Below are 26,780 nucleotides of genomic sequence, written 5' to 3'. Positions count from 1 at the left end.
TTCTCAAGAAGTCACAATGAGAGTAGATCAACTTCTTGAAAGAGAAAGGAATCTGTTTCAGTTGTTTGAAGTCAGAACATATAAGCAAGGAATGTGACAACCGCCTTGTTTGTTTGTGATCATGCACATCCCACAATCTTACACATACATCGTAAGGCATCATCTGACAATTCAAAGGTGGAGGTTACGGAAAAAAGGAGCAGCCTAGTTTCTGCCCAAACTTGTGGACATACAGGGGATGGTAATGTGAAGTGTGTAATGTCAGTACTACCAGTACAAGTAAAGTCTGTTAAAGACCCTGGGGGTTCAGCAACGTTTTGCTCAGAACAGTTAATGAAGGAGCTGAACATGAAAGGACAAAGTCAAAATTTGTATGTGCATCATGGGTCAGGATCAGTCTGGAGATAAGTGGCATCAACACCAACCATTCCTTCCCCCTTCCTGAAGTATACACGCAGAAGAAAATGCCTGTCTATGTAATGCCTGGCTGTTTATGCATTTATTAAAACATCTTTTTATCACAGTACTTCACTGACCATAGAAACTCTATATGTGTCAATGTGAAATGTAATGATCTTTCTCCATATCTTATTACACTTTTATTTGTTCTATTCGAAGTTTGGAGAAGTTTTAAGTGTTTTGGGGTAATGTTGAGTGACCCACTCCCAAGGGAAATTGGTGTAACAGCTCTGGTTGCATCAGAATAAGTCTGTTTATCTAACACCTTCGATTGTTAGGCTTTAAAAGCAAGTTTAATGAGACATCACTACCAATACCAAAGGTCTTTAAGTGCTAATAGACTCTCTGGAGAGTTATAAATGGTGTTAGATAAATAACATGGTGAAGGGAAAGTGTTGATTGGTCACAAAATATTTTAACACAAAATTACATCATTTGTAAACCACAGATGTCACTGGAGACTAAATTGAACTTAGACTCTCTTTCTCTTTTTTTTTTTTCTTCAAACACTTTCCTCTATGTTGAATTAGTTTAAGTTGATTTAAACTGTACTTTTAATTTGTGATGATGAAATCTTGCATGTTTATTTGACCTATTTTACTTAAGCTAAGTGCATACTACATGACTTAAAAGTCAGTGCCCTGTGACAAACAGTCTTTTGATTTCATGTTGGTCTGCACCAGTGGTGTATTTGGGTCCATACTCACATATTCTTACTTTTTTCCCAGAGTTGTTTGCATTTAATGAATACTAAAGATCAATATTTGCATATACCCTTGGTGCACTGGTGCACTGCAGAGATCGCCCATGGGTGCTTCGGCAGAAACCAGAATATATTCTAAAAGAGTATTTTTCCAAAACTAAGAGTATATTGTAAAAAGAGCGGCACATAACAAAACATATTTTTAAAGACGCGTCTTTTTAAAGATGCCTATTTGTGTGTTATTTCTGGGTGCGGTCGTTATCTCTCGCCTTAAGACAGCCACGATCGCTGTCTCTCCTGCTTGGGTGCTGCCCACGCAGAGACATCCTTCGTGGATGCGTCATCTCCACATTGCGAGGAGATGACGCAGATGTGGAAACCTCCGAGAGTGGAGTGGAACCCTCCGCTCTCTCCTGAACACTTGTGGCTCGACGATTGGTTTCTGGGCTCGTGGCACCGCTCACAGCCATGTCCTGTCCCAGTTCCTTTCTTCTTGGAGGTGCATGAGGAGCTGACAAGGTCGTGGGAGGCACCTTTCACTGACCAGTCCCGATCTTTCAGCTCCCCACTCTCACTACCCTCGATGGTGGGGCGGCCAGGGGCTACTTGGCGATGCCCCTAGTGGATAAGGCGCTCGCAGTGCACCTATGCCCGCAAAATCATTTCTGCAGATCTACATGCCAACCAGAAGCCTGCGGTTGGCTAAGGAATGTCGCCATGTTGTACCAACACAAAGAGGCAGCAAAACACTTTCCCGCACTTTCAGTTTCATCATGATGGAATGTCCTCCCCAACACCATCCGTGAAGATGACTCACTCTCTGTCTTCAAAAGACTTAAAACACATCTTTTCCATGAGCACTTAACCAGTCACTAAAAAACAAAATTCTTGTTGCACTTTAATCTGTTAAGCTGATAAGACTTTCCATAATACAATCAACACTGGTAAAAAGACAATGACATTAAATTGTTACAGGTAAATCCATCTGAATCTGACAACATTGGGCCTCAAATTAAGTGAAATCAAACTTATTGCATAAATGGGGTACAAAATGCAGTCAAATTTATGTCTTATGTCTTATGTCTAATATGCGCACAGAACAACAGGCACAAGCCTATGAAGCATGACTCATTACAACACCCGGAACTGCAATTCTAAATGGACCGAAGCTTTCCTGTGTGTGAGGTAAAATGATAAAATGGTGAAAATTTGGCAAAATAAATAATACAGAGATTCGGCTGACTGTCACCATCCTCTGTTGTTAATCTCTCCATTTGAAATACTAATGGGTAAGCCTTTCCCGACCCCTTGGGTCAAAGGCCGTGCTGGCTTTCTCTCCACAGGTGACAAGGAGGTGTGATTGCAGAATATGTGGATTCCCTCATTAAAATATTAAATGGCATAAATGGTGATATCTCTCTCTCTCCCTCTGCCTGCAGAAAGCACTATTCATCCATTTGTTCCAAATCAGCAGGTTCTGGTGAAGTGTCTGAAACCAACAAAGTTAGGTGAACCAAAGTGGGCCCAACTACCCTACTGCCGGTGACCAGAGCGGGGGTGCTAACTGACCTTTAACCACAGTGGATCCACGCAAGCCGCATGAAGCTTGCTCCAGAGGATGGCCTTATTGATTCAAGGTGAACGGTGAAAGCACTGGAGGAGCTGAACCAACCGGGAATCTGCGAATTAGGAGGACCCGAGGAGGGACACGGAACAGTCAACGTGAAGACATTCCTACTGACACTCTGCATATGGCAGGCAGTCGTGCTTGCCTATGACCGTTCAGTATCAACACAACAGCAAGGAGTCACAAGTGTAATTCCAATTCCTAGAAATAATGTATGATGGTTTATGTTTTATGGTAATGTTACAGGAAGATGTTTCTGTTATGAAGGTGCGGGTACTTATGTTATTATTTGGCCCATGTTTGCTACAATTATTAATGAAAAAGTTGAATGTGATGATAAACAGGCATAATATCGCCATGCTCCATTATGTGTGTATACTTAATACTGAAGTTGGTTGAGAAGGCTACATGATCCTTTCAGGATCAAAGTGGGCAATGTGAAATAATTAATGCTTCTCAACAACTTCTCTGGGTGATGTAGCTTGCTGTTTCATCACAAAGCAAAGCTGCTCCTTGTTCAAATGATGTGTTCTTTAGGAATGTGTTTCTTGTCTCTACTCTCACGTAACACACATAGCTCAAACATGTATGTCACCCCCATATAAGGTAAAGAACTATTTAATTGGTGGGGGTCAAGTGGAATGTGGTTTTTCTGGACCATATAACAGAATGCTGAACAATAAACTTTGAAGAAGGATTTGATACCATTGGGTGTCTGTGTCATTTCTTTCTTCCCTCAGCTGAGCCATATCGAGATGGGGAATGCAGATCAATAAATTAAATACATTGGATGACAAAATTATTTAACAATGATTTAATCATAAAAGTTCCTTTATGGAGCAAGACAATTAAACCCACCTCGGCTGGCTACAGCCCCAACTTGGGACTTAACTTTAGTCCCAAATGCTCTCGCAGGGCCCCCCTTTGAGCCTTTGGACTACGTTAAGTCCGCACTACTGCTGGCTCTGGCCTCAGTAAAACAGGTCTGTGACCTGCATTCACTATCAGTCGACAATTCATGTCTGGAGTTTGGCCCTGGTCTTTCAAGAGCCACTGTCAAACCCAGGAAATGCTGTGTACCCAAGGTTCTAACTACACCCGTCTAAGCACAGGTGGTTCACCTTCAGGCCTTCTACCCTCGTCCATTTAATTCAGATGAGGAACAATCATTGCATTGTTATGCCCTGTGTGGGCACTATATGCATATGTTGGACATACTTTCCAGTTCAGTCTGTCTGATCAGCTCTTTATATGCTATGGAGGATGCACAAAATGTATGTCCGTCTCCAAGCAATGGCTCTCTTACTGGATTGTCGATGCAATTACACTGGCTTATGAGTTGCAGAGTAAGACTTGCCCAATTGGTGTTAAAGCACACTCAACTAGAGGCATGGGCATGGACGAATGGTGTATCATTACAAGACATATGTTTTGCAGCAGGATGGTCCTCTCAAAACACATTCGCAAGGTTTTACAACCTAGACGTAACATCTATTTTCTGTTTAGGGCACTTGCCATTTATTGTGTATATACGTATATATATGTATGTATATTATACACACAATTTTACCCTTTAAGTATGGGCTCGCCATTATTTGCACAACTGCCGGCAGTCAGGCTGTTATAATTTACCATAAAGTTGCAAGCACTTTCATTATAAATAAACTCCCTTCCCGACAGGGTTCATAAGGAGTTAATTCATCCTATGAGACTATAGTTCATACTGTATATTCGTTATGAGTGCTCTCCTCCTGACCAACACGAGGATCACTCATTGTGGCATACTCATGTTGGTCGCCGTCCCACATGACTGCGGCCTGAGATGAAGGGAACGAGACATTGCGAATGCTAGCCGCACTACAAGACTCAAACTGAAAAAGGTGTCTGTGCACCTGTTTTTAAAGCATACAGTTTCACGCCAAAACAGGCAGGGGGCTCCAACACCATAGCCAAAATTAGAATGTTGCCATTATTATAGAGAGATTTCAACTAGGTCTTGTATGAAGGTACGCTTCATATGCGTAGCTATGCAATGTCTTGTTCCCTTCGCCTCAGGGAACTGAGGTTAAGTAAGTAACCAAGATGTTCTCCTCCTTGTTTTCAGCACAGTGATATGAGCTCAGCTATGATTGGTTGTTAATAATCTAATTAACTAACTTTTGATTTAAAAAATGTATTAGTATATGTTGAAATTAACATTAACTTAGATTAATACATGCTTAAGTATTGTTCACTGTTAGTTCATGTAAACAAATTTTGTTAAAGCTACACTATTTAACTTTTTTGTTAAAAAATAACAAAGTTATTAATGAGAGAGTGCAACAAAAATCCATCTTCCAAATCATGTCTTAACCCAGATACACTATAAATAAACCTGTAATAACGGTATTATATTTGAAATATTTTAGCACTGTAGGGACGGATTTCGTGGGAAATTGTATACATACCAGTGTTTCCAACTGGATTTTGTGAGACCTCCGAACCTCTAGGGGGTTGGGCGGCATGCTCCCCCGTAGGAAAATTGAATCCATTTTAAAGTTAAATACTTCCATCTGGTGCACTTTGAGAGAAAAATTCAGAGGTTAGTGTTGTGCTCTTGTAAATAATTTTGTGCTCTTAAAACTGCAGTAAATAATAAATTGAATTGTGAGAAACAGCATACATAATGCTCTTCACCCCCAGCCAGGGTTTAATTGACAACGGTTCACAAACCGAGCAAAGGCCTGCCTCTCCAGAAGTGATTGGCAAAAATTTGCTGGATTGACACTACCCGACCCACAATTTTCACTCAAGAGCTAAAGTATGTGGTGCTAACTAATCTCTCACAGGGCCTCATTTAAATTAGACACCATGTTTATATATATATAAAAAGAAATTCTTCTATGATGATTAATTGTCTGTTTCACGAATATGACGATTAATTACCAGTACGATTAAATTAAATTACATAAATGTCCAAAATTTGCTATTAAATTAAACATATGCATAGGTAAGTTTTGACTGTATACACTGTGTTTAAAATGTTGTCTGTCAAAATGTAAACTTTTTAGTCAGTCAAAGGCTGAGGCGATCAGTCAGAGATGTTGCTCTCTTGAAGAAATGTAAACCGCCACGAGCACTCTGCATACTAACAGACTAAATTAATCGACAAAGAATGTGCTGATTACCTAAAGGTTCCCAAAGTATTTTTCCATTTAAAAAATATTTTCTCCAAAAAATAAATGAATCAAGCTTTTTAAAAAGTAAAAAAAAAAAGTAAAAAAAAAACACTTACAGTACATAAGACTAAAAGGAAGGCTCCAATTATATCAGTGGCCTAGAAAAGATTTTCTACAGAAGCCTATATAATGGACCCTTTTTCCAGAGTTTGACGATAGGCCTATTTCTGTGTCAGTGTAGCCAAAACAGTAAATCTAGCAAGCTTTTTTTGGTAATGAAGTTTCATGCTTACAGTATTTACTGTAACTGTACTTTGTTATAGTCCCATGGCGTTCATTAATATCGGTTCACTACTGGTCAAAAGTTTTGAAACACTTATTCTTTGTTATATATATATATATATATATATATATAAAATAAAGTGTTACCATATATATATATATATATATATATATATATATATATATATATATATATATAATTTTTTTCGCATTTAGAATAATAGTAAAGTCATCAAAACTATGGAATAACATAAATGGAACAATGGGAATTATGTTGTGACTAAACAAAATCCAAAATAATTAAAAACTGTTATATTTTAGCATCTTCAAAATAGTCACCCTTTGCCGAAATGTACTCTTGACATTTTCTCAACCAACTTCTTGAGGTATCACCCTGGGATGCTTTAAAAACAGTATTGAAGGAGTTCACATCTATGTTGGGCACTTATTGACTGCTTTTCTTTATTATTTGGTGAAAGTCATCAATTTCAAATCCTTTTTATTTATTACATTTGTTTTATAATTAAATAAATGAATAAGGTGGCTCGATTATATTTTTGTCTACAAAACTAATTTCAAAACATTTAATATATATATATATATATATATATATATATATATATATATATATATATACGTGTGTGTGTGTGTGTGTGTGTGTGTGTGTGTGTGTGTCAACAATTGTGTGTGTGTGTATATAAACTTGCAAACCACATTTCAGTATTGCATAACTTCTTCATATTAGGCTAAAGTTGTTTTAAAATCTTGATTAATTAAAATGCATTTGTTTTTAGCTCATAGCTTATTTCAGCCCTGTAGTGAAACAATCAGTGTGTATTAGCCTACTTTGTATTACAGTTTGTATGACCGGTGCTGTTGTTGGATGCATCTCACATTTTCCTGTTGATGTGCTCTCTTCTTTTACAGGTGTCCAATGTTCCAGGCATGTCAAACCACTCCTAAAAACCATAATAAATAACACTCCTCCCCCTGTAGGTACCTTTGTTTGTTTGTTTTTGCATAATTATAATTATAAACACTCCTTTTTTCAGTTTTTCGAGTCACCACTGTGCAAAATGTAAGGCCAATCAGCTCTAAAATGAGGCATATGTTCATGATAAAAGATAACTGCAAATTAACTTCTAACATCCCAATCTGATCTCACATGGGCAAAGATCTCAATGCTCAGTGTGCCAAAAATAGGCTACATTCAAAGTGACTACTCTTGCACAATAAAGACTCTTGACTTAGTGTTTGTGATCCAACCCCTTTCACCATAAAAATAAAAAGTACATAACCTAATTTTCACTTTCAGTTACTGCAGTTACTCAAGACTCTTAAAGAATGAAATGTCCCTGACGTTGTCTGTCATCTGTTAATTGTGTAAATTTGATTTTCTGTTTGTGTGTTGATTTCAGTATGTCAAGTGGTAAGTGTTTATGCTTTTAAATTGACATAAGATAAATGTTTTTGTGGGAAAAAGGAGTGTTAAACTACAAATGTATACTTTGAATGCACTGTGATTCACTTTGGATAAAATGTTTGTCTAGTGTTACATGTAAATGTAGCACTATTTTTAGCAACATTTTGAAAAAATCTGAAGAGTTTACAGTTCAGTCTTGAAGTTACAGCTATAGCAGATCATACTATAAAATGCTGAGAGTGTTTTACAATGCTTTTGTGGACTTTATTACAGGACATATCGACACTAAGGAGCTTTATGGTGATGATGGCTTCATAATCTTTCTGCTGGGGACAAACAGCAGGTGTAAGAGTCTGGTGGGAAATAAAATTCTTGAGTTTGACCATTTCCAGCCAGAACAGTCCACACATGAAGAGATATCATTTGAGATAGGGGACAAATGGGTTACTGTTATTTATATCCAAGATTCTCAGAAACAATCCATAACGATTCAGAGGTACACGGAGACATCATCAAGGCAGCCATGCATAAATGCATTTGTCCTGCAGCGTGACCAGGTTTCTCAGAGCGATTTGGACACCTTTACATTACTTAAGGAGAAATTCGGAAAGAAATTTGAAGAAAACTTGGTTGTAGTTTTGGTCAGCAGTAAAAATGATAAATCAGCACAGCCAAAAAACGGAAGTGATGAGAACTTGGGAAGTATTCTCTATCAATATAAAAGGAAAGTGTGTTATTTTAACAAAAACTCAAAGCAAAGTGACTTGATCAAAAAAATTACAAAATGTTGGAAAAGTGTGCCTGAGATGCCTGTACCCAAGCATGAAAGGTAAGACTAAACATCTGCATTTACCTCTTTCGTCTGAGTTTGGACAGATTTTTATTGTATGAAGACCTTGATCTAGCCTGTTATCTGTTTAACCAAAGATCACATATGGACACAGTTGAAGAGTGGGAGATTATACCACAAGCATTGATACAAGAGCGTATCAAAGGTAACAATATACTGTATATTATATTATATTATATTATATTATATTATATTATTTATACTTTGTTTAAGGAGAGGTCCAAGCTGCAGGCAGAACAGAAAAGAAAAACAACATGACTGTTGTGCTGCTCGGACAGACAGGATCTGGGAAGAGTGCTACAGGAAACACAATCCTGAAAAGGCAACATTTTGACTCTTATGCCAGTTCTCTGCCAGTCACACAAAAGTGCCAGATGGCAAAAGAAACAGTTTTTGGCATAAATATCAGTGTCATAGACACCCCAGATTTTTTTGATGAAGACATGAAAAACCAAAAGGAGCACATAAAGAAGTGCAAAGATCTTGCTCAGCCAGGGCCTGATGTGTATTTACTGGTCATGGAGCTTGGACGATTCACAGATGGAGAGAGAGAGATATTACATAACATACAGAGGGTGTTTGGTGAGTCAGTATTAAGAGAAACCATAATTCTGTTCACTGGCAAAGAGAAACTACGAGGAAAAACTTTATCAGAGTACATAAAAAACACCAACACCCAACTGCAGGAGCTTATTAGAACCTGTGGGTCAAGATGTCATGCAATTAACAACAATGATCGCAACGATGCCCAGGTGAAGAGACTACTAGAGATGATTTTGAATATGATGTGGCAAAATGGAAATACTGACATAGAACAATACTACCTGTATAAGGAATCACAAAAAAAAGATTGCAGAATCCAGTAGAATTATCACATATTCCTCTGATAATTGTGCCATTGTTCATAACTAATTCAATGTCTCCTGTCATGTGCTTGTAGTTTTATTTAAAACAAAAAATAAAACTTACATTTTCTACAGTCAAATGAATATACTTAAGGTGCACTCAGTAACTTTTGTATTTGTGTCATTTGGACTTGAACCGACAGCTAGCGGCTTGGATGCAGCATCATTTAATATAAATAGTTTTCCGTTTCAGATGCTGTGGTAGAAATGTAGTATTCACAGTCAGCCATTGTGATTCTAACCTGGCAGTGATTCTAACATGGCAGCCCCATGTGCGGACCCTCTCCATGTAGGATAAAACAGGTTTTATAAGATTACTGATATGACTGGAGTCTTTATTTTAATGTGAGTGGTCATGATTTCCTGCATAAATTACAAATTACAATTAATGTCTTCAGCATTTAAACTTTTTGTTGGGGAAAAAAATCACTCAGTGCGCCTTTAATCGTTTGTGTAACATTTTAATATTTTGTGTTTTCTTTATAAAGCTCATGCATGTATTATTTTTATAATAATAGAAATAAAAAAAACTGAAATAAAAGAAACTGTTTAACTTTTTTTTATTTGTTCTGGGACACATTACTTGAAAAAAATTTCACGTGCATATCAAAATGCCATTTTACTGTTGTAAAAGGTAAAAATGTGGAGAATGTATTCGTACAAGTCTGCATACTTTATGTTTCATGTCATAAGAATGTAAACAGTAATAGGACTATAATTAATGAATATCTTCCTTCTGAGAAACATCTTAAAGGATTTCTTCCTTCTGTGAAACATCTTAAAGAATTTCTTCCTTCTGTGAAACATCTTAAAGAATTTTTTCCTTTTTTTCTCTTGTGTATTGCATTGAATGTAGAACAGTAACAGGTATATCAGCCAGGCCGATTAAATAGATAGTTTATTTTTTTAAACAAACTGTCCAAAAAACAATTGGATGTAGCTGTCACACTATCTTGTTGGCATAACTACCAAGGATACACGTTTAAAAGAGGGGATCAGGATTATAGTTAGGTCTGTTCTTCTAGACCAAGGGGTTTTGCCTGCTGAGTTGGAAAACTCACCTTTTTCCATGTCACCCTCTACAATTTTTACTTTTGAAGAGCAGAGAGAATTTGTTATTCAAATGGAACAATGTAAAATGTTTCAAACTGTAATTAAGAAACAAAAAATTGAGCAGGAAACAGTTTTGACTCAACAAGTTAAGGAGAATAAGAAATTGGACTTAACAACAGCAGTTAGGGGTATGGGGCTTTTTTAGTGAGGGTGATCACAACACTGTGTCGAAAAGCGACACTAGGGGTCCAATTTAAATCACGCCATGCCGTGTACGTGTACTGCTGACACAGGAGCGGGCAGGTACTTTATGTGCAAAGGTGACCAGCTGTGTCAGACTGCACGTACCCTTCCACAATGCCCCATAAAAGTTGTTGTAATCCTTCTGGTTACCCTAAACAGGGGAACAAGGTGACGCTTGCTAACCTGGGAACGGGCCGAGCCTAGCCGGGCCTCTTTTCTCTCTATGTTTCTCGCATAGAGCCAAACGGCTGGGGCCCTTACACGCATCGTGGGAAGGGGGTCTTACCCAGTTTCCTATTCTTTCAGGGGGAAAACACACTGCGGAGACCACACCTGCCCAGGAAGGGGGAAGTAAAAGTGGCGAAATACATCACATGGCCTCTTAGGTCACATGTGGGAAAATGGCGCGGTGATAGATCCAGCATCAAGGAGGGGGGAGTTGCCACAACACGGCGACCGGAGGGCAGCTAGACCTGCCTAAGTGAGACGTGGGTCTACCTGGGGCTTGCCAAATCATTCCCAAATCAGCTGGACCGACTGGGGGTGAAGCCTCCACTCTCCACCGGGCAAGCGTTGTCGTGACAGCGCGTCCGCTACCACATTGAGGTTGCCGGGGATGTGAGTGGCGCTCAGCAACTTGAGGAGATGGCGGGCGAGTTGTGACATGTGGCGGGAGCGTACGCCGCCGTGACGATTTATGTACGCTACTGCGGTGGTGCTGTCTGACCTGATTAGGACATGTTTGTCTCGAGAAACTTTCGCAGGGGAAAGAAAACTGTCAGCAACTGTAGGAAATTGATGTGCCAGCGCAGTGGCCCGCAGCTGTGTGCCTGTTGTACACGGTGCCCCAATCCAATCTGGAGGTGTCGGTCGTGACCAGGACGTGTCGGGACACCTGCTGCAAGGGTACTCCTGCCCGCAGAAAGCAGAGGTCTGTCCAGGGTTTGAATGTTTGACGGCAGGCGGGGGTGATCATCACACGGTGCGTGCCACGGCGCCATGCTTGTCTCAGGACTTGAGTCTGAAGCCAGTGCTGAAGCGGTCTCATATGCATCAACTGGAGGATACCATATGCCCCAGGAGCCTCTGGAAAAGTTTTAAAGGGACTGCTGTGCCCGGCCTGAAGTTGGCAAGGCATTTCATCACCGACTGCGCACGCTCGTTGGTGAGACGTGCTGACATTGAGACTGAGTCTAACTCCATGCCGAGAAAAGAGATGCTCTGAACCGGAGCGAGCTTGCTCTTTTCCCAGTTGACCTGAAGCCCCAAACAGCTGAGGTGCCTGAGCACCTGGTCTCTGTGAGCGCATAGTAAGTCTCGGGAGTGGGCCAGAATGATCCAGTCGTCGAGGTAATTGAGTATGACTTAGTACTGATACACCTGGCCATCGAACGCGAACCGTAGGAAGGGTCGGTGTTGAGGCAGAATTGAGACGTGGAAGTACGCGTCCTTCAGGTCTACCGCTGAAAACCAATCTAGATGGCGGACGCAAGTTAAGATGTGTTTTTGCGTGAGCATTTTGAACGGGAGTTTGTGCAAAGCCCGGTTGAAAACTCGCAAGTTCAAGATCGGTCGTAAGCCACTGCCTTTCTTGGGTACGATGAAGTAAGGGCTGTAGAAACCCTTCTTCATCTCGGTTGGAGGGACAGGCTCTATCGCATCTTTGAGTAAGAGAGTAGCGATTTCCACGTGCAGGGATTTGGCAAACGTGCAAAAAATACCTTTAACTGAAGGTTCTATTCCCGGCCCTCCACCGGGGGTCTGTTTACCAACTCCGGAGCAAACGTCTCGATCTCTGGATCGTCCATCTCAGGAGAGCTTGGGAGCCTTCCGGTCCTCGAAGGGGTCCGTGAAACGGGGGGGGGCGTGCACTTCCTGCGGGGTGCTCGACGCTGGGGCTGAGAGCTGGGCCCAATCTTGGTTGAAGTGGAGCAGCGCGTTTTTTTTTTTTTTGCCGCAGGAGGACGCCCTCGGCGAGCAGACGGGGCATGGCCCATGGCGGCAGGTTTGTTGCAGGGCAGGATGTGTGAAATGGCCTCTGTCTTCTTCTTCACCGCTGAGGACTGCTGGGCGGAGTCGTCAACGGTGCCACTGAATGGACGGAGCTGGTTGACGGGGGCGTTCGAGAAAGCGTGCTTTGTCTACCTCCCGTATTTCGACCAGGTCCAGTCCATAGATTACGTTTCTGGACCACAAGGGTGGCCATCGCCCGTTCGAGTGCCGGCGCTTCTGAGTGTAAGTGCCCAAGTTGCCCAAGTGCAAGTTTTGAAGTGCCTTGGCCTGGTGTTGGTTGCAGGAGTGGCCATGGCATGCAAGGCGGAAGCTGTCTGGGGCCGCTCCACCATCGAGGTTAGTAAGAGCGGAGGAGCGAGGAAGCCGGTTTCGGGCAGTAAAAGGTGCCCTTTACAGCTAAATGTGGCATGTGCTCATGGTCAAAGATACTGTATCTGAAAATTAGCCATTAACTATTTGATTTCACTTGGACAAGTATCTGGGTTTATTGTGCCAGAAATAATCAACATTAAAAATCACTAAACTGCACTGTAAAGACTGCATTTGTCTCTGATCCACCCCTTTCACAAAAAAACATACAATCCCTTTCACTATAAAAAAGTATCACCTGTCCTCATTTTTACTTTGTTACTGCAGAAAAAAAGTGCCTGATGTGTTCTGTTAATTGTAAATTTTCTTTTCTGTGAAATTGTTGAATTGAGTATGTCAAAAGATAACCACCTCAAGTGATAATGCTGTTTTAAATCCACATAACAAGATATAACAATGAGTAGGGCTTCACAATTAACTGAAATAAAATATGAAATGACCTTGCACGATTATTAAAGGGGTCATGGCATGAGCAATACAATTTACTTAATCTTTTGACATTTATGTGTTCATTGAACTACAAAAACATACTGTAAATTTCAGAATACAAATTACAAATTGCAAAAAAGCATTTATTGAAGCCAAGCTGCAAAAATCAATATCACCTCAATATCTACTTCCGCGACTTTGTGACCTTACACGGGGGCTCAATAACGTATGGTCGCCTCCACAGCAAGATGTTAATGCCTACTTTTATAGCATCACACTCTTGGCCCACCCACTGGCATCGGAAGGTGAAGTGAAGGCAGTACAGATATTCCTACTATTCCAGCACACCAAAGAGGACTTACACAAGGCATCTTCTTGTGCCCATCTGGACTATTTAAAAAAACAATCTATATTAACATGCTCTAGACAGACATCAAATACCATTGTCATGCATCTCGCACCACTTTTAAAAGAGACTAGGTCAGTCCCAAAACTTAGTGAGATGCCTTTCAATTAGGGCTGTCAATTGATAAAAAAATTTAATCAAATCAATTACATATGCCGATTTATTAACCAGATTAATCGCAATAATCACATGTATTATAGTTATTTGAGGGGATTTCACATCTGAGAATCACTGATGATATCAGATTCTATGTCTGTATCTTTGATGATAATATAGAATGTTTATGCATTCTATGTCAGTGAATCACAAAGTTAGCTGGTAAGGCTTAACTGTACACGGAAGATGTAATTATAGAAAATCAACTTGTAAACTTAAAAAAAAAAATAATTATACTTCCCCCTCTAATAATGATCATTAATGATGTTCAAGAAAGAGATGTGCTTTGTTCTGTTAATAGATAGTAAGAGGTAAATGATTGTCAGCTTTTCTTTGTAAAATGCTATCTGAAAATAATTTAAAAATAGTGTCCAAATTCATTAAACAAACTTTCAGACTTCTTATTTTTAGTGTAGAACATTTGTACTTTAATTTTTACATTGCATGTTAGCTGTTCTCTTTTTGACAAATTATACGTGGTGTGCTCCCACTGTTTCTGATCAAATTAAAATAAATTTATATTGTGAACTGTTATATTTATATACATACATGAGTAAATATTTAAGTGTGTAACCTTCAGGGAGAAGGAATGGCAAAGAAAGAGTATTATACAGATAATCACAACACATTAGTCATAAAATCAACTATACCTTCACTATATAAGTTTGTACTGCACTTTTTTCACATATATTTATGCATAAATAAATGCAATCAGTCATGAGACATTCAGTTGTGTACACATCACATGACTGCATCAAACTTCTAAATGTTCTCATTTTGCTATGTGTTACAAGGTCAAATTAAACAATTTTCAAATTACAATTGTTGTACCACTATAGGAATACTTCCGAAGTTTTGTCATCTCCCTCCCAATGTTCAGCTGTAATAATGCTACATTGAAATTAAATGTATATTCTGTACAAAATCACATAAACAAGTATATTAAATGTAAAATATAGGCCCATGGTTTCACATTTAAGTCTCTTGTTCAACGATAAATGTCTGCATTATAAACTTCCAACAGTATTTGTTGGAACAAAATGACTCTTTCATCAAGAATCCCAAGAAAGCTAAATTCATACTCCAGAAGCTCTGCCGCCTCTCTCTCCATGTTCTGTTGCTCAATTTTCTCTTCAGCTTCTTCATACATTTCCTGAGTGAAGCAGCCTCCCCCATTGGCTGCCACCATTTCATCAATTTTCTGAATTAACTTCTTTACTTGAGCTCGATCTGTCATTTTATTGTTATCAAAGGCAACATATCTAGAACCACAGCTCTGGATCAGTTTACGGAGTTCCGAGTGACCATTTTGTACATAGTTTTCTATTGATTGACCCCTGAGGGAATCTGCGTGGGTGAAGACCACTATCATGTATTTGGAAGCTTCTTCACCAAAGAGTTCTTGCAGAGCTTTGACAGAATTTTTCTCCTCTGTTGTGAAACGGCCAATCTGTATCACCAGCAGGAACACATGAGGGCCTGGTGCTGATACCTGAATGCATCGTACAATTTCTTTTTTTATGAGATCTGATGGTTTGCTAGTGTCCAAGATTCCAGGTGTGTCAATCACATAAATGTCTCTTTGGACATGTACCATTTTTTTTTGGCACAAGTCAGTGACAGAATTTGCAGAAGGGGTTGACTTAAAAGCATTTCTACAAAGGATGGTGTTTCCCACAGCGCTTTTTCCCACTCCTGTTTTTCCAATCATTACTATACGAAGTGTTTGATCGTTCAACGCAACTAAATGAAAAAAGAAAGGTGAACATTGAATCATTTACAAGTGTTTCAGTTGTCCATTTACTCACAAAGTATTTTGAACACTGTGTAACTTTTACTGAATCAGCAGAACATAAAAATGTATTTAACCAGTTTATAAGAAACCTAGCTAGGCAATCAGTCAAAGTAAAAAGTTTTATCACACAACTCACTTTGAGAGGAGAATAATCTGGAACAACAGCACCATCCACAAGCCATTTCCTCCAGCAACCGTTTGCCTCAACAACGACTGAATCAATATGGTTGTGTGACTGTATTAGTACCAGCTTTTCTTGTGACGCCCCTGCACTGTTTAGTTTTTTTTTTTAATTAAATGTACAGAGTTAGCTTTTAGTTTCACTTTTATTTATCATCAGATAACAACCAGAGGAGTTTCTAGAAACCTGATAGCCTAACAGACTGGAATTTCAACTTGCCAAGTACAACCTTAATTGGAAACTTGGTTTTATTATCTGCCTTTTAAAATGGTGTTCTTACACTGAATTTGGGTGGCTGGAAAATCATGGCATAACTTTCTGATAATTCTCTACCAGTGACTTGAAACATATGTGAACATTTTTCACAGAAATTTCATAATGAAGAAACTGTTTTAGTCCTGCTTGAGAGAACGAAAAATGCTCAAGTGTTGATGAGACTGTAAACACAGTGCTGCTGGGAAAAACAACACAGATAAAGAGTCTGATAGGAAATACTATTTTTGGATGGAGCTGCTACCAGACAGGAAAGTGTACATTTGAAAAAGCTCTAGGGAGAATGCAGAAAAAGCCATTCTATAATACTAAAGTACTTTTCCACTGACCAAGAATAAATTCAGAAAGTGACAGTATAGCAGAGATGAAGTCATTATATTCATAACTTCACTGATTTGTGTGTTTCTCCTGGTCCTGAAAGATAAACAGCCCTCCCAGATATAGATGGTCATGTTCGCACAACCAATAGTGCAAACACAATTTTTGTGGTGGTTGATAGCAAAGAAACATTTAGAAATTACTGTATTTTCATTTAACTACAGATTTCATTATTATTATTAAATGATATGGAGAGAATGAAGCAGATTCACGACTGAAAGTGGTACATGGGCCAATGTATTGAATTGTGCACAACAAGACCAGGAATGTGCATTAATTAAAGTAAATGCAAGAAAATACATTCAAATCAACTGAGAACCTGCAACAAAGCCAAGCACATACTTAACATATTTTGGCCAAGCCCATTTTCCCATGTACTTAAGACAAGTTGATTTTCTCTTTCATTTACTCAAGATCTGTCCTGTCTAGAGAACTGGAGAAACTCAACATGTCACAGAGTAAGTTTTATGTGCTTTTTGCAATGTTTTTTCCTTTGTGATAAACTGCCTATTGGTGTTTTTCCAGACTTACGAGAACAATGATCAATGGAAAAATCTGACACCTTTATCAACCTGCAACTCAAGCTCTACTGTAAAAATTATAGCAAGACTACAGAATGTATTCTATCATTCTTTCTCAAGGTCATTGGTTTTTGATAATGTTTCAGATTCTTCACATTTGTACTCTAAGCCATGCAAAGGCCAGCTTTCATTTCACTAGATTTCAAAACTGAGAATAATTGTTTTTATTTGTTATAGGGGAGAATGCAAAGGTCCAACAGTCTGTTGGAGGTGACAATCTGAACACTATGGTGCTGCTGGGAATAAACAGCAATGAAAAGTGCACGATAGGGAATGCCATTCTCAAGGAAGACCATTTTAAGGCTGCAAGCAACACATTTGTGAGGGTTGAGGGAAAAGTGGCTGGTCAGAATTTCTGCATTATTAGCACTCCAGACCTTATTCAAAGACCAAGCTGTGATCCAGAAGCTAACACTATGGAGGAAATGAAGCCATCATACACAGGTCAACGTATGTTCCTCCTGGTACTACAGGATTACAAGCTTTCAAAGGAAGAAACAGAGATGTTCACCCAGCTGAAAGAGAGATTTGGAAGTAAAATGGTAGAAAGCACAATAGTTGTACTGGTTACTAGTGAAGAAAAAAGATCTAGACAGCCATATAGTCAAGCAGATGAGAACCTCAAAGAAGTCCTGGATCAGTGTGGAAAGAGAATTTGTGTTCATAACAAGAATCGAGACACAGAAGACACTGAGTTAATCCCACAGGTAATGGAATATTGGGGGGAAATGCAGGAGAAGCAGGCTCATGAATCAATCAACTTGACTTATCAACCATCTGGTGAAGAAAAGTAAGACATATAGCCTACATGAGAACTGAACGTAAAACATTAACAATGATCTCCATACATTTCATCAAATGTAATTATTTTCAAACTAATACTAGATTGTTTAATCTGTAACATGTTCATTTATTCTATAGTCTATATGAGGAAGTTGATACCATAAAACTAATGAAGGAAGTACCTCAAGTGTCAACAGTGTCAGAAAAAAACAAAGGTAAATCATACAGGGTTTGCCTTCTAAATTAATGTAATAAAGTTAACATGTTGATTTATTCCTTACCTGTGCATTAAAAAGCATTAAAAGAAATGGACTTGCCCTGTTTTGTTTACCTACATTATGTACATTTTATGATTTCAAAGCTTTGAATTGTTTTACTTTTTCTTAGGGGAAAACATCCAGTCGTCTGGAGGTGACTACAAGATCACAGTGGTGTTGCTGGGAAAGAAAATCCATGACAAATGTCTGATAGGGAACACCATTCTTGGAAACAGGCATTTCAAATCAGAAAAGACCACTTGTGAGAAGGCTGAAGAAAACATAGCTGGTCAGAAGTTCTGCATTATTATCACTCCAGACATTTTCCATAAATCAAATTCAGATTCACAAGCTGACATTATTGAGGAGCTAAAGCCATCGTACCCAGGTGCACGCATGTTCCTCTTGGTACTGCAGGAAAAAAAGATGTCTCAAAAAAAGTTGGAGATGTTCTTCCAGCTGAAAGAGAAGTTTGGAAATAAAATGGTGGAAAGCACAATTGTTGTGCTGGTTAACAGTGAAGAGAAAAGATCCGGACAGCCATTTGACCAAGCTGATGAGAACCTCAGAAGAGTTCTGGATGAGTGTGGAAAGAGAATTTGTGTTCACAAAATGAAACAAGATATAAAAGACACTGAGCTAATCAAACAGATGATGGAATATTGGGGGAAATGCAGGAGAAGCAGGCTCATGAATCAAGCAACTTTGCCTCTGGTGAAGAGAGGTGAGATATAACTGTTGATCTTAAATCAATAACAATATCCTACATGCATGACTACAAATCTCTCTCTCTCCTTCAAAATCTATAATGAATTGTTATTTTATTCTTTAGAGCTCATACCTCTACACCAAAGAAGGAGAAACCTGACATTTCAATGATGTCAGAAAATAACAACGGTATGTTATACAGATTTTGCCCTCTAAAATAATGTGATGAATTTCAAATGTTGATTTAGTTTTTTCTTACTTGTAGATAAGGCAGTCTAAATTAGTCTCTTGTTATGTCTCATTTAGTCAGGCAAAGTATTATCTTTGGCATTTTTTGATGAAGCTTTGATAATGGGGTTTGAAATGTTGTTTACACATTTCCAACAACCACATCCTCATGTGTGTTTGTTTGCTTCAGGGTAATGCATTAGGAATTGAATTTATGATTAATTTTGAAAAATATATTTAAAATTATTCTTTAACTTAGTCAGCAGATTTTTCTTGACTTTTCTTGTAGATGCATCTCTTTTCAAATTAAGCTGGTGCATTCCTACTAAGAGGAAATGAGTGGCATAGTGTCAAGTTCTAATCTGCTAAATCAAATGTTGCAGGTTCAATCTCAAAAAAGGAGACCTTTGAACATATCCTAGTGGAATTATCACCGCAGTAAATAGATAGTAACTAGATCATTTCAGATGTCCGTTAAATGACAAGAAACTTTGTCCTGCAAAGTTAGAAATGTATAGTCCTAAATGCTTTGAGAAAAAGAAATGGACTTGCCTTGTTTGATTACCAAAATTTTGCATGTTATATGTTTTCAAAGCATTTAAATATTTTCATTTTTCTTAGAGGAGAACATCCAGCCATCTGGAGGTGACTACAAGATCACAGTGGTGTTGCTGGGAAAGAACAGCCATGACAAATGTCTGATAGGGAACACCATTCTTGAGAAAAATCAGTTTCCAATTAGAAAAGGTAATTTGTGAGAAGGCTGAAGGAAACGTAGCTGGTCAGATGATCTGTATTATTAACACTCCAGACCTTTTCTATAAATCAAACTCAGATCCAGAAGCTGATCTTATTGAAGAGATGCAGCCATCATACTCAGGTCCACGTGTGTTCCTCCTGGTACTGCATGAAAAAAGGTGTCTCCAGAAGAGAAGGAGATGTTCACCCAACTGAAGGAGAAGTTTGGAAAGAAAATGGTTGAAAACACAATTGTGCTGGTTAACGGGGAGAAAAAACACTCTTCAATGGACTCTTCTAAGGTGACCTTCAATAATGATTTCTACAGACAGATTTTGGATGAGTGTGGAACCCGAGTTTGTGTTGTCAAAAAAGACATGAAAAATACAGAGCTGATCAAACAACTGATGGGACACATGGAAAGCATGCAAAAGATTCATACATTTAAATCTGACCAAGAAAGGTAGGACATATTGTGCTTTAAGAGTTAAACTAATATAAAGAAAAAAGCATATATCAGTAACTCTTCTGTTCCCTGTAGGTCTTGTGAGAATATACTGCTTGGAGAGAATCCTGTTGGGCTAATGCCAACACAAAGCAGAAAAGGTATTAAAACCCTTTGAGTTTGATTCAGCTAGAAGGCTTATTTTTAATTAGCATGTGACATTTCGCTTAATATATGTCCATCCTGTGGTTTGGAATCTATGCACTGAAACTGTTAGTATGAACTGTAAATTCTCACTATTCTTTCACATCATCAGTTAATGAGGTGCATCAGCCAGCAGCAATGACTGTCAGAGACTGTCGTGACCATCATTCTGCTTGGACAGACAGGAAGTGGGAAAAGTGCCACAGGAAACACCATCCTGAAAAAGCAACCTTTTGTTTCTTATGCCAGTTCTGTGCCAGTAACACAGGTGTGCCAGATGGCAGAAGACACAGTTTGTGGAATCAAGATCAGAGTCATAGACACCCCAGATTTCTTTAATGAAGACCTTAAAAACCAACATGAGCAGATAAAGCTGTGTAAAAGACTTACTCTGACAGGGCCTGTTGTGTATTTACTGGTCATGCAGATTGGCCGATTCACAGATGGTGAGAGAGAGGTTCTTCCAAACTTGAAGCGAGAGTTTGGCGAGGATGTGACTGTAAATACTGTGATTCTTTTCACTGGTAAAGAGAAACTGAAGGACAAGACTTTACAGGACTACATCAGAGAAACCGATCCAGAGCTTCGGGAGCTGATCAAAACCTGTGATTTTAGATGCCATGCATTAAACAACAATGAAAAAAGTAATCAACAGGTGAAAAAAATGATGGAGCTCATCATGGAAATGCATAGAGAGAGAGGCATTACCATTCGAAAATCTAGCCATCATAACAAGATAAACGAGAACAAAGAGTGCAGAATCTTGTAGATAATGACAAAGTGTGCATTTGTGTTAAATATCTCATATCCGTAATATAGACCTAAAAAAATTACATTATAAAATATAATTGAACAATGTACATGAAAAGCTTGAGTTTCTTTGTTCTTATGTTGCAAATCAATCACTGTGACCAAAAAGCTAATTGGAATTTGACCTGTATTTACAGTTTGTTACTCTGGATTTGTTTGGATAAATGGCAAGTAATGTTGATTAATCTCGAATAAACTTTTTATTATGATTTAACTATTTAAATAATTTGTCTTTTATGTATTTAACAATGTTACATAATATAAGGTCTTTAAACTTTCACAAATGAGGAGTACAACTGATGCACTCTGAAGCTTTTCTGCGCCCTCTAGTGGTAAAACAGGGAATGATTATTCAGTTTTAAAATGTTACATGCAAAGTTGTGATAAGTTAAGAGTGTTATTGTTTTAAGGAACATTAAGGCATGGTTCACCCAAGCATGAAAATTGTCATTTACTCACCCTCATTTCATTCCAAACCCATATAACTAATCTATTTTACATGGAAAATAAAAATAAAGGATAAATAAAATGTTAGCCTCAGTCATCATTCACTTTAACCATATTTATCTATACAGTTAAAGTGTAAATTGACACAGATACAGTGTTCCATGAAAAAAAATAATAATACGAATTTAGAACATGGTGAGTAAATAACAGCATTTAATTTGTTGATCAACAATCCCATTATCCATTCATAAGGTTTATATTAATTCTCACTCACTAAGGGCTTTTTGCACAGCTACCATCCTAGATCTTTCAATTTAGGAAAGACACAACAGCACATTATCATCATATAATTATCATCACTAAAGCTTTTTTTGTTCGGGATAAAGTGTTGTGTCTAACCTATTCAGGCTATACTGTATGTAAATACAGTATGTGCAATGCAGTGATTATTCATAAATTCCTTCATTAGTTTTATGAGTCATAAATGAGTCATAAAATAAGCTTCAAACTCACTGAGTCATTCAAAGACAAGGGCAAGAGTTTGCCACCTAAAGATTTACACCTATAGAGATTAATAGAACTTTTGACAAGAAGTATAAAACATGTTTAAAATGGTCTACTTATAAGAGGAAGACCCTAAAACTGTTATTCTTCTATAATGGACTTTTTTTCTTCTTCTTCTTCTTCATGTCGTTTCATGTTTATTTATATCATTGTTATAAAACCATGGCATTCATAAAACAAAATAAAAAATACAAATCTAGCAAACCAGTTCAAATAGCTGCGATGGATTTTACAGCATAGCTACAAAACCTTTTCCTTAGCTTGCTTTAGCTACATGCCCAGAAGTAGCCTAATGATATTGCCCCAACTTTAAACTGAGAAGAAGAAAACGATTCCTGAAAAGTGGTATTTTTCATGGGTGATGTCTCTTCAATTGTGAGGGTGATTATTTTCTTTTTTCCTCTTTTTTTTGTTGTTGTTGTTTAATACATTCATCATAGGTGAAAAACATGCCTGCAAATAGAGTTGTCCATTTCTAAAATGGAATCTGTGTTTCAAATTCATTGTATGTTTAAAACGTTTTTAATTAATTTAAATGTTTTTGCCAATAGCTGTGTATTTCATTTTGTCACACTTAAAATGTTGATGCATTTCACAGTTTTCTATTGATGTGCTCTAAGTCCAAGATGTCATGCATGTGAATTAGCCTACATGTCTCTTTGACCAGAAAGTTGTTTGAATGTGTTTATTTAAAACATAGCCTCATTTTACATAGTGAAATGGAAAATGGTGCAATCAGCACATCATAAAGGTGGCATGTGTTCATGGTCAAAGATATTGTATCTGTAATTAACCATTACCTATTTTATTTCATTTGGATAAAGATCTGTATTTATTGTGTAAAGCTCAGACTTTGGTCCTTATCCACCCCAATCACCATAAAAATATACAATCCCTTTCACCATAAAAAATATCACCTGTCCTCATTTTTTATTGCAGTTACTGCAGACAAAACGTGCCTGATGTGTTCTGATATTTGTGAATTTTCTTTTCTGTGAAACTGTTGATTTTAATATGTCAAAAGATAACCATCTCAAGTGTTAACCTCATAACCAAGACATAATATTGAGTAGGGCTTCAAAATTAACTGAGATAAAATACAAATCATGATATGACCTTAAACAGTTATAAAAGGGGTCATGACATGAGCAATGCAATTGTTCTTAATCTTTTGACAAAAGTGTTCATAATACTACAAAATCGTACTGTAAGTTTCAGAGCTTAAACTTCCTCCTAAATGCAAAAAAAAAATTATCAAATCAATTGCATACAGTGCATCCAGAAATTATTCACAGCACTTCACTTTTTCCACATTTTGTTATGTTACAGCCTTATTCCAAAATGGATTAAATTTATTATTTTCCTCAATTCTACAAACAATACCCCATAATGACAACGTGAAAGAAGTTTGTTTGAAATCTTTGCAAATTTATAATTTAAAAAAAAAAAAATAAATAAATAAAAAAACACATGTACTGTAGAGATACATTCACATCCTTTGCTCAATACTTTGTTGAAGCACCTTTGGCACCAATTACAGTCTCAAGTCTTCCTGAGTATAATGCTACAAGCTTGGCACACCTATTTTTGAACAGTTTCTCCCATTCTTCTATGCAGGTCCTCTCAAGTTCATCAGGTTGAGTGCACAGCCATTCTCAGATCTCTCCAGAGATGTTCAATCAGGTTCAAGTCTGGGCTCTGCCTGGGCCACTCAAGGACATTCACTGTGGGACCTTATATAGACAGGTGTGTGCCTTTCCAAATCATGTCCAATCAACTGAATTTTGCACAGGTGGACTCCAATCAAGTAGTAGAAACATCTCAAGGATGATCAGTGGAAACAGGATGCACCAGAGCTCAATTTTGAGTGTCATGTCCATGCTGTGAATACTTGTGTACATGTGATTTAAAAAAAAAAAAAAAAAAAAAAAAATGTATATACATTTGCAAATATTTCAAACAAACTTCTTTCACGTTGTCATTATGGGGTATTGTTTGTAGAATTTTGAGGAAAATAATAAATTTAATCCATTTTGGAATAAGGCTGTAACATAACAAAATTTGGAAAAAGTGAAGTGCTGTGAATACTGTTCCGGATGCACTGTATGCCGATTAATTAATCAGATGAATTGCAATGAATCACATATATTTCAATGAATAATGAATCATATCATATATTTGAGGGAATTTCTCAACTGAGAAACACTAATGAGATCAGATTCCTTATCTGTATCTTTGACTTTAATAAAGTTTATGACTTTATTTGCTCTTGATGTCATTGGCACTATGACAAAGGGATTGTCAGCTTTTATTTGTAAAATTATATCTGAAAATAATTTTCAAATTGTGTCAAATTTCATTAAAAACATACAGACTTCTTATTTTTAATGAAGAAAATGTGTACTTTAATTTTTACATTGCATGTTAGCTGTTCTCTATTTGACAAATTATACATGGTGTGCTCACTGTTTCTGATCAAATAAAAAAATATTATATTGTGAACTGTTATATTTATATACATACATGAGTAAATATTTAAGTGTGTAACCATCAGGGAGAAAGAATGGCAAAGAAAGAGATCCATTTATGTCTACTGGCATTATACAATTTGTTTGTTTTTGTGTGATTTGAGCAGTTTGATGCAGGTAATCAAAACACATTAGTCATAAAATCAACTATACCTTCACTATATTAGTTTGTATTGCACTTTTTCGCTTATATTTACACATAAATAAATGTCCTAAAATGCAATCAGTCATGACTCATTCAGTGGTGTACACATCACGTGACTGAATGCATTTGTTAAATTAAAGTCTCTAAAACAAACTCTTTTTAAAAATTACAAAAAGAATATTGTGCCTTTAGGGAAAAATCACCTTTAAAATGTAGCATTCTGCTATGTGTTACAAGGTCAAATTAAAAACAATTATATTACAATTGTTGTACCACTATAGGAATACTTCCGAAGTTTTGTCATCTCCCTCCCAATGTTCAGCTGTAATAATGCTACATTTAATTTTAATGTATATTCTGTTCAAAACCACATACACAAGTATATTAAATGTAAAATATAGGCCCATGGTTTCACATTTAAGTCTCTTGTTCAACGATAAATGTCTGCGTGATAAACTTCCAACAGTATTTGTCGGAACAAAATGACTCTTTCTTCAAGAATCTCAAGAAAGCTAAATTCATACTGCAAAAGCTCTGCCACCTCTCTCTCCATGTTCTGTTGCTGAATTTTCTCTTCAGCTTCTTCATACATTTCCTGAGTGAAGCAGCCTCCCCCATTGGCTGCCACCATTTCATCAATTTTCTGAATTAACTTCTTTACTTGAGCTCGATCTGTAATTGTATTGTTATCAAAGGCAACATATCTAGAACCACAGCTCTGGATCAATTTACGGAGTTCCGCGTGACCATTTTGTACATAGTTTTCTATTGATTGACCCCTGAGGGAATCTGCATGGGTGAAGACCACTATCATGTATTTGGAAGCTTCTTCACCAAAGAGTTCTTGCAGGGCTTTGACAGAATTTTTCTCCTCTGTTGTGAAACGGCCAATCTGTATCACCATCAGGAACACATGAGGGCCTGGTGCTGATAGCTGAATGCATCTCACAATTTCTTTTTTTATGAGATCTGATGGTTTGCTGGTGTCCATGATTCCAGGTGTGTCAATCACATAAATTTCTCTTTGGTCATGTACCATTATTTTTTGGCACAAGTGAGTAACAGAATTTGCAGAAGGGGATGACTCAAAAGCGTTTCTACCAAGGATGGTGTTTCCCACAGCGCTTTTTCCCACTCCTGTTTTTCCAATCATTACTATACGAAGTGATTGACCTATCAAAAAAAAAAAAAAAAAAGTTAGCCTATGTCCCTGTCCCAAATGGCACAATTGATTAGGATTAGATTATAGCTAGTGGTGTAGTAGTCTCTGATGAGTTGTAGTTTTATTACATAAATAACTTATAAATGTATATACATATATTTACATTTAGCAGGGAAATAAATCTAGAGCACAAATTATGAATACACCTTGTGAATCAGACGCTGGAAATGTCCGGTCACTATCTGAAACAGAAAATATTATTGGTTAGCAAATATCCAATCGCATCTGAAATGAGCGTTCTGATTGGTGGATCAGCTCATTCGGACTCTCTGTCTTGTTCGTACCATCAGTTGCGCTACTGCCTACCGCTGCTCTGTGCCCATTTAGAGAGAATCTCTGTACACTTTTTAAAATAAGAAGAAGAAGAAAAACACAATTCACTCAAATTATATTGAGTTCTGGGTCAAAAGACGACTC

At 37.6% G+C, this 26,780-nt stretch overlaps 4 protein-coding genes across 4 annotated transcripts; 3 read left to right on the top strand and 1 right to left on the bottom strand.

Annotated features, from left to right (window-relative positions):
- The first annotated feature begins 7,551 nt into the window (after positions 1-7,551).
- Positions 7,552-9,875, top strand: LOC127636257 (GTPase IMAP family member 8-like). The gene is made up of 4 exons (XM_052116700.1): positions 7,552-7,658; positions 7,926-8,481; positions 8,580-8,647; positions 8,719-9,875. Exons 1-4 carry the CDS (start codon positions 7,649-7,651, stop codon positions 9,366-9,368), a joined length of 1,284 nt encoding a protein of 427 aa, XP_051972660.1. The 5' UTR covers positions 7,552-7,648; the 3' UTR covers positions 9,369-9,875.
- Positions 9,876-14,561: 4,686 nt separating this feature from the next.
- LOC127636258 (GTPase IMAP family member 7-like) lies at positions 14,562-16,073 on the bottom strand. The gene is made up of 2 exons (XM_052116701.1): positions 16,008-16,073; positions 14,562-15,819 (listed from the first exon to the last, which is right to left on the bottom strand). The coding sequence occupies exons 1-2, from the start codon at positions 16,051-16,053 to the stop codon at positions 15,065-15,067; spliced, it is 801 nt and encodes a 266-aa protein (XP_051972661.1). The 5' UTR covers positions 16,054-16,073; the 3' UTR covers positions 14,562-15,064.
- A 1,034-nt stretch (positions 16,074-17,107) lies between these two features.
- si:ch211-139n6.3 (GTPase IMAP family member 8) lies at positions 17,108-20,548 on the top strand. The gene is made up of 7 exons (XM_052116801.1): positions 17,108-17,161; positions 17,462-18,074; positions 18,206-18,282; positions 18,455-19,048; positions 19,882-20,007; positions 20,191-20,354; positions 20,540-20,548. Exons 1-7 carry the CDS (start codon positions 17,152-17,154, stop codon positions 20,546-20,548), a joined length of 1,593 nt encoding a protein of 530 aa, XP_051972761.1. The 5' UTR covers positions 17,108-17,151.
- Positions 20,549-20,792: 244 nt separating this feature from the next.
- LOC127636347 (GTPase IMAP family member 2-like) lies at positions 20,793-21,755 on the top strand (the record flags this gene model as incomplete). Its single annotated transcript, XM_052116799.1, has 1 exon — positions 20,793-21,755. A coding segment is annotated over one exon (624 nt), but the record flags the coding sequence as incomplete, so codon positions are not given.
- Between the last annotated feature and the right edge of the window lie 5,025 nt (positions 21,756-26,780).

The sequence above is a fragment of the Xyrauchen texanus genome, chromosome 44 (assembly GCF_025860055.1).
Source record: "Xyrauchen texanus isolate HMW12.3.18 chromosome 44, RBS_HiC_50CHRs, whole genome shotgun sequence".
Classification (NCBI taxonomy): Eukaryota; Metazoa; Chordata; class Actinopteri; order Cypriniformes; family Catostomidae; genus Xyrauchen; species Xyrauchen texanus.
This window is presented reverse-complemented; position numbering and strand designations above follow the sequence as displayed.

What these genes read in the sequence shown, in the direction of transcription:
- LOC127636257 (XM_052116700.1), top strand. An exon ending in CCTGTACCCAAGCATGAAAG is followed by an intron (nt 8,482 to 8,579) that starts GTAAGACTAAAC and finishes GTTTAACCAAAG; the next exon opens with ATCACATATGGACACAGTTG. An exon ending in GATACAAGAGCGTATCAAAG is followed by an intron (nt 8,648 to 8,718) that starts GTAACAATATAC and finishes TTGTTTAAGGAG; the next exon opens with AGGTCCAAGCTGCAGGCAGA.
- LOC127636258 (XM_052116701.1), bottom strand. Translation starts at nt 16,053, where the DNA reads ATGGCTTGTGGATGGTGCTGTTGTTCCAGATTATTCTCCTCTCAAA. An exon ending in CAGATTATTCTCCTCTCAAA is followed by an intron (nt 15,820 to 16,007) that starts GTGAGTTGTGTG and finishes TTTTTCATTTAG; the next exon opens with TTGCGTTGAACGATCAAACA.
- si:ch211-139n6.3 (XM_052116801.1), top strand. An exon ending in TTTGCCTCTGGTGAAGAGAG is followed by an intron (nt 19,049 to 19,881) that starts GTGAGATATAAC and finishes CATTTTTCTTAG; the next exon opens with AGGAGAACATCCAGCCATCT. An exon ending in TCAGTTTCCAATTAGAAAAG is followed by an intron (nt 20,008 to 20,190) that starts GTAATTTGTGAG and finishes TGTCTCCAGAAG; the next exon opens with AGAAGGAGATGTTCACCCAA.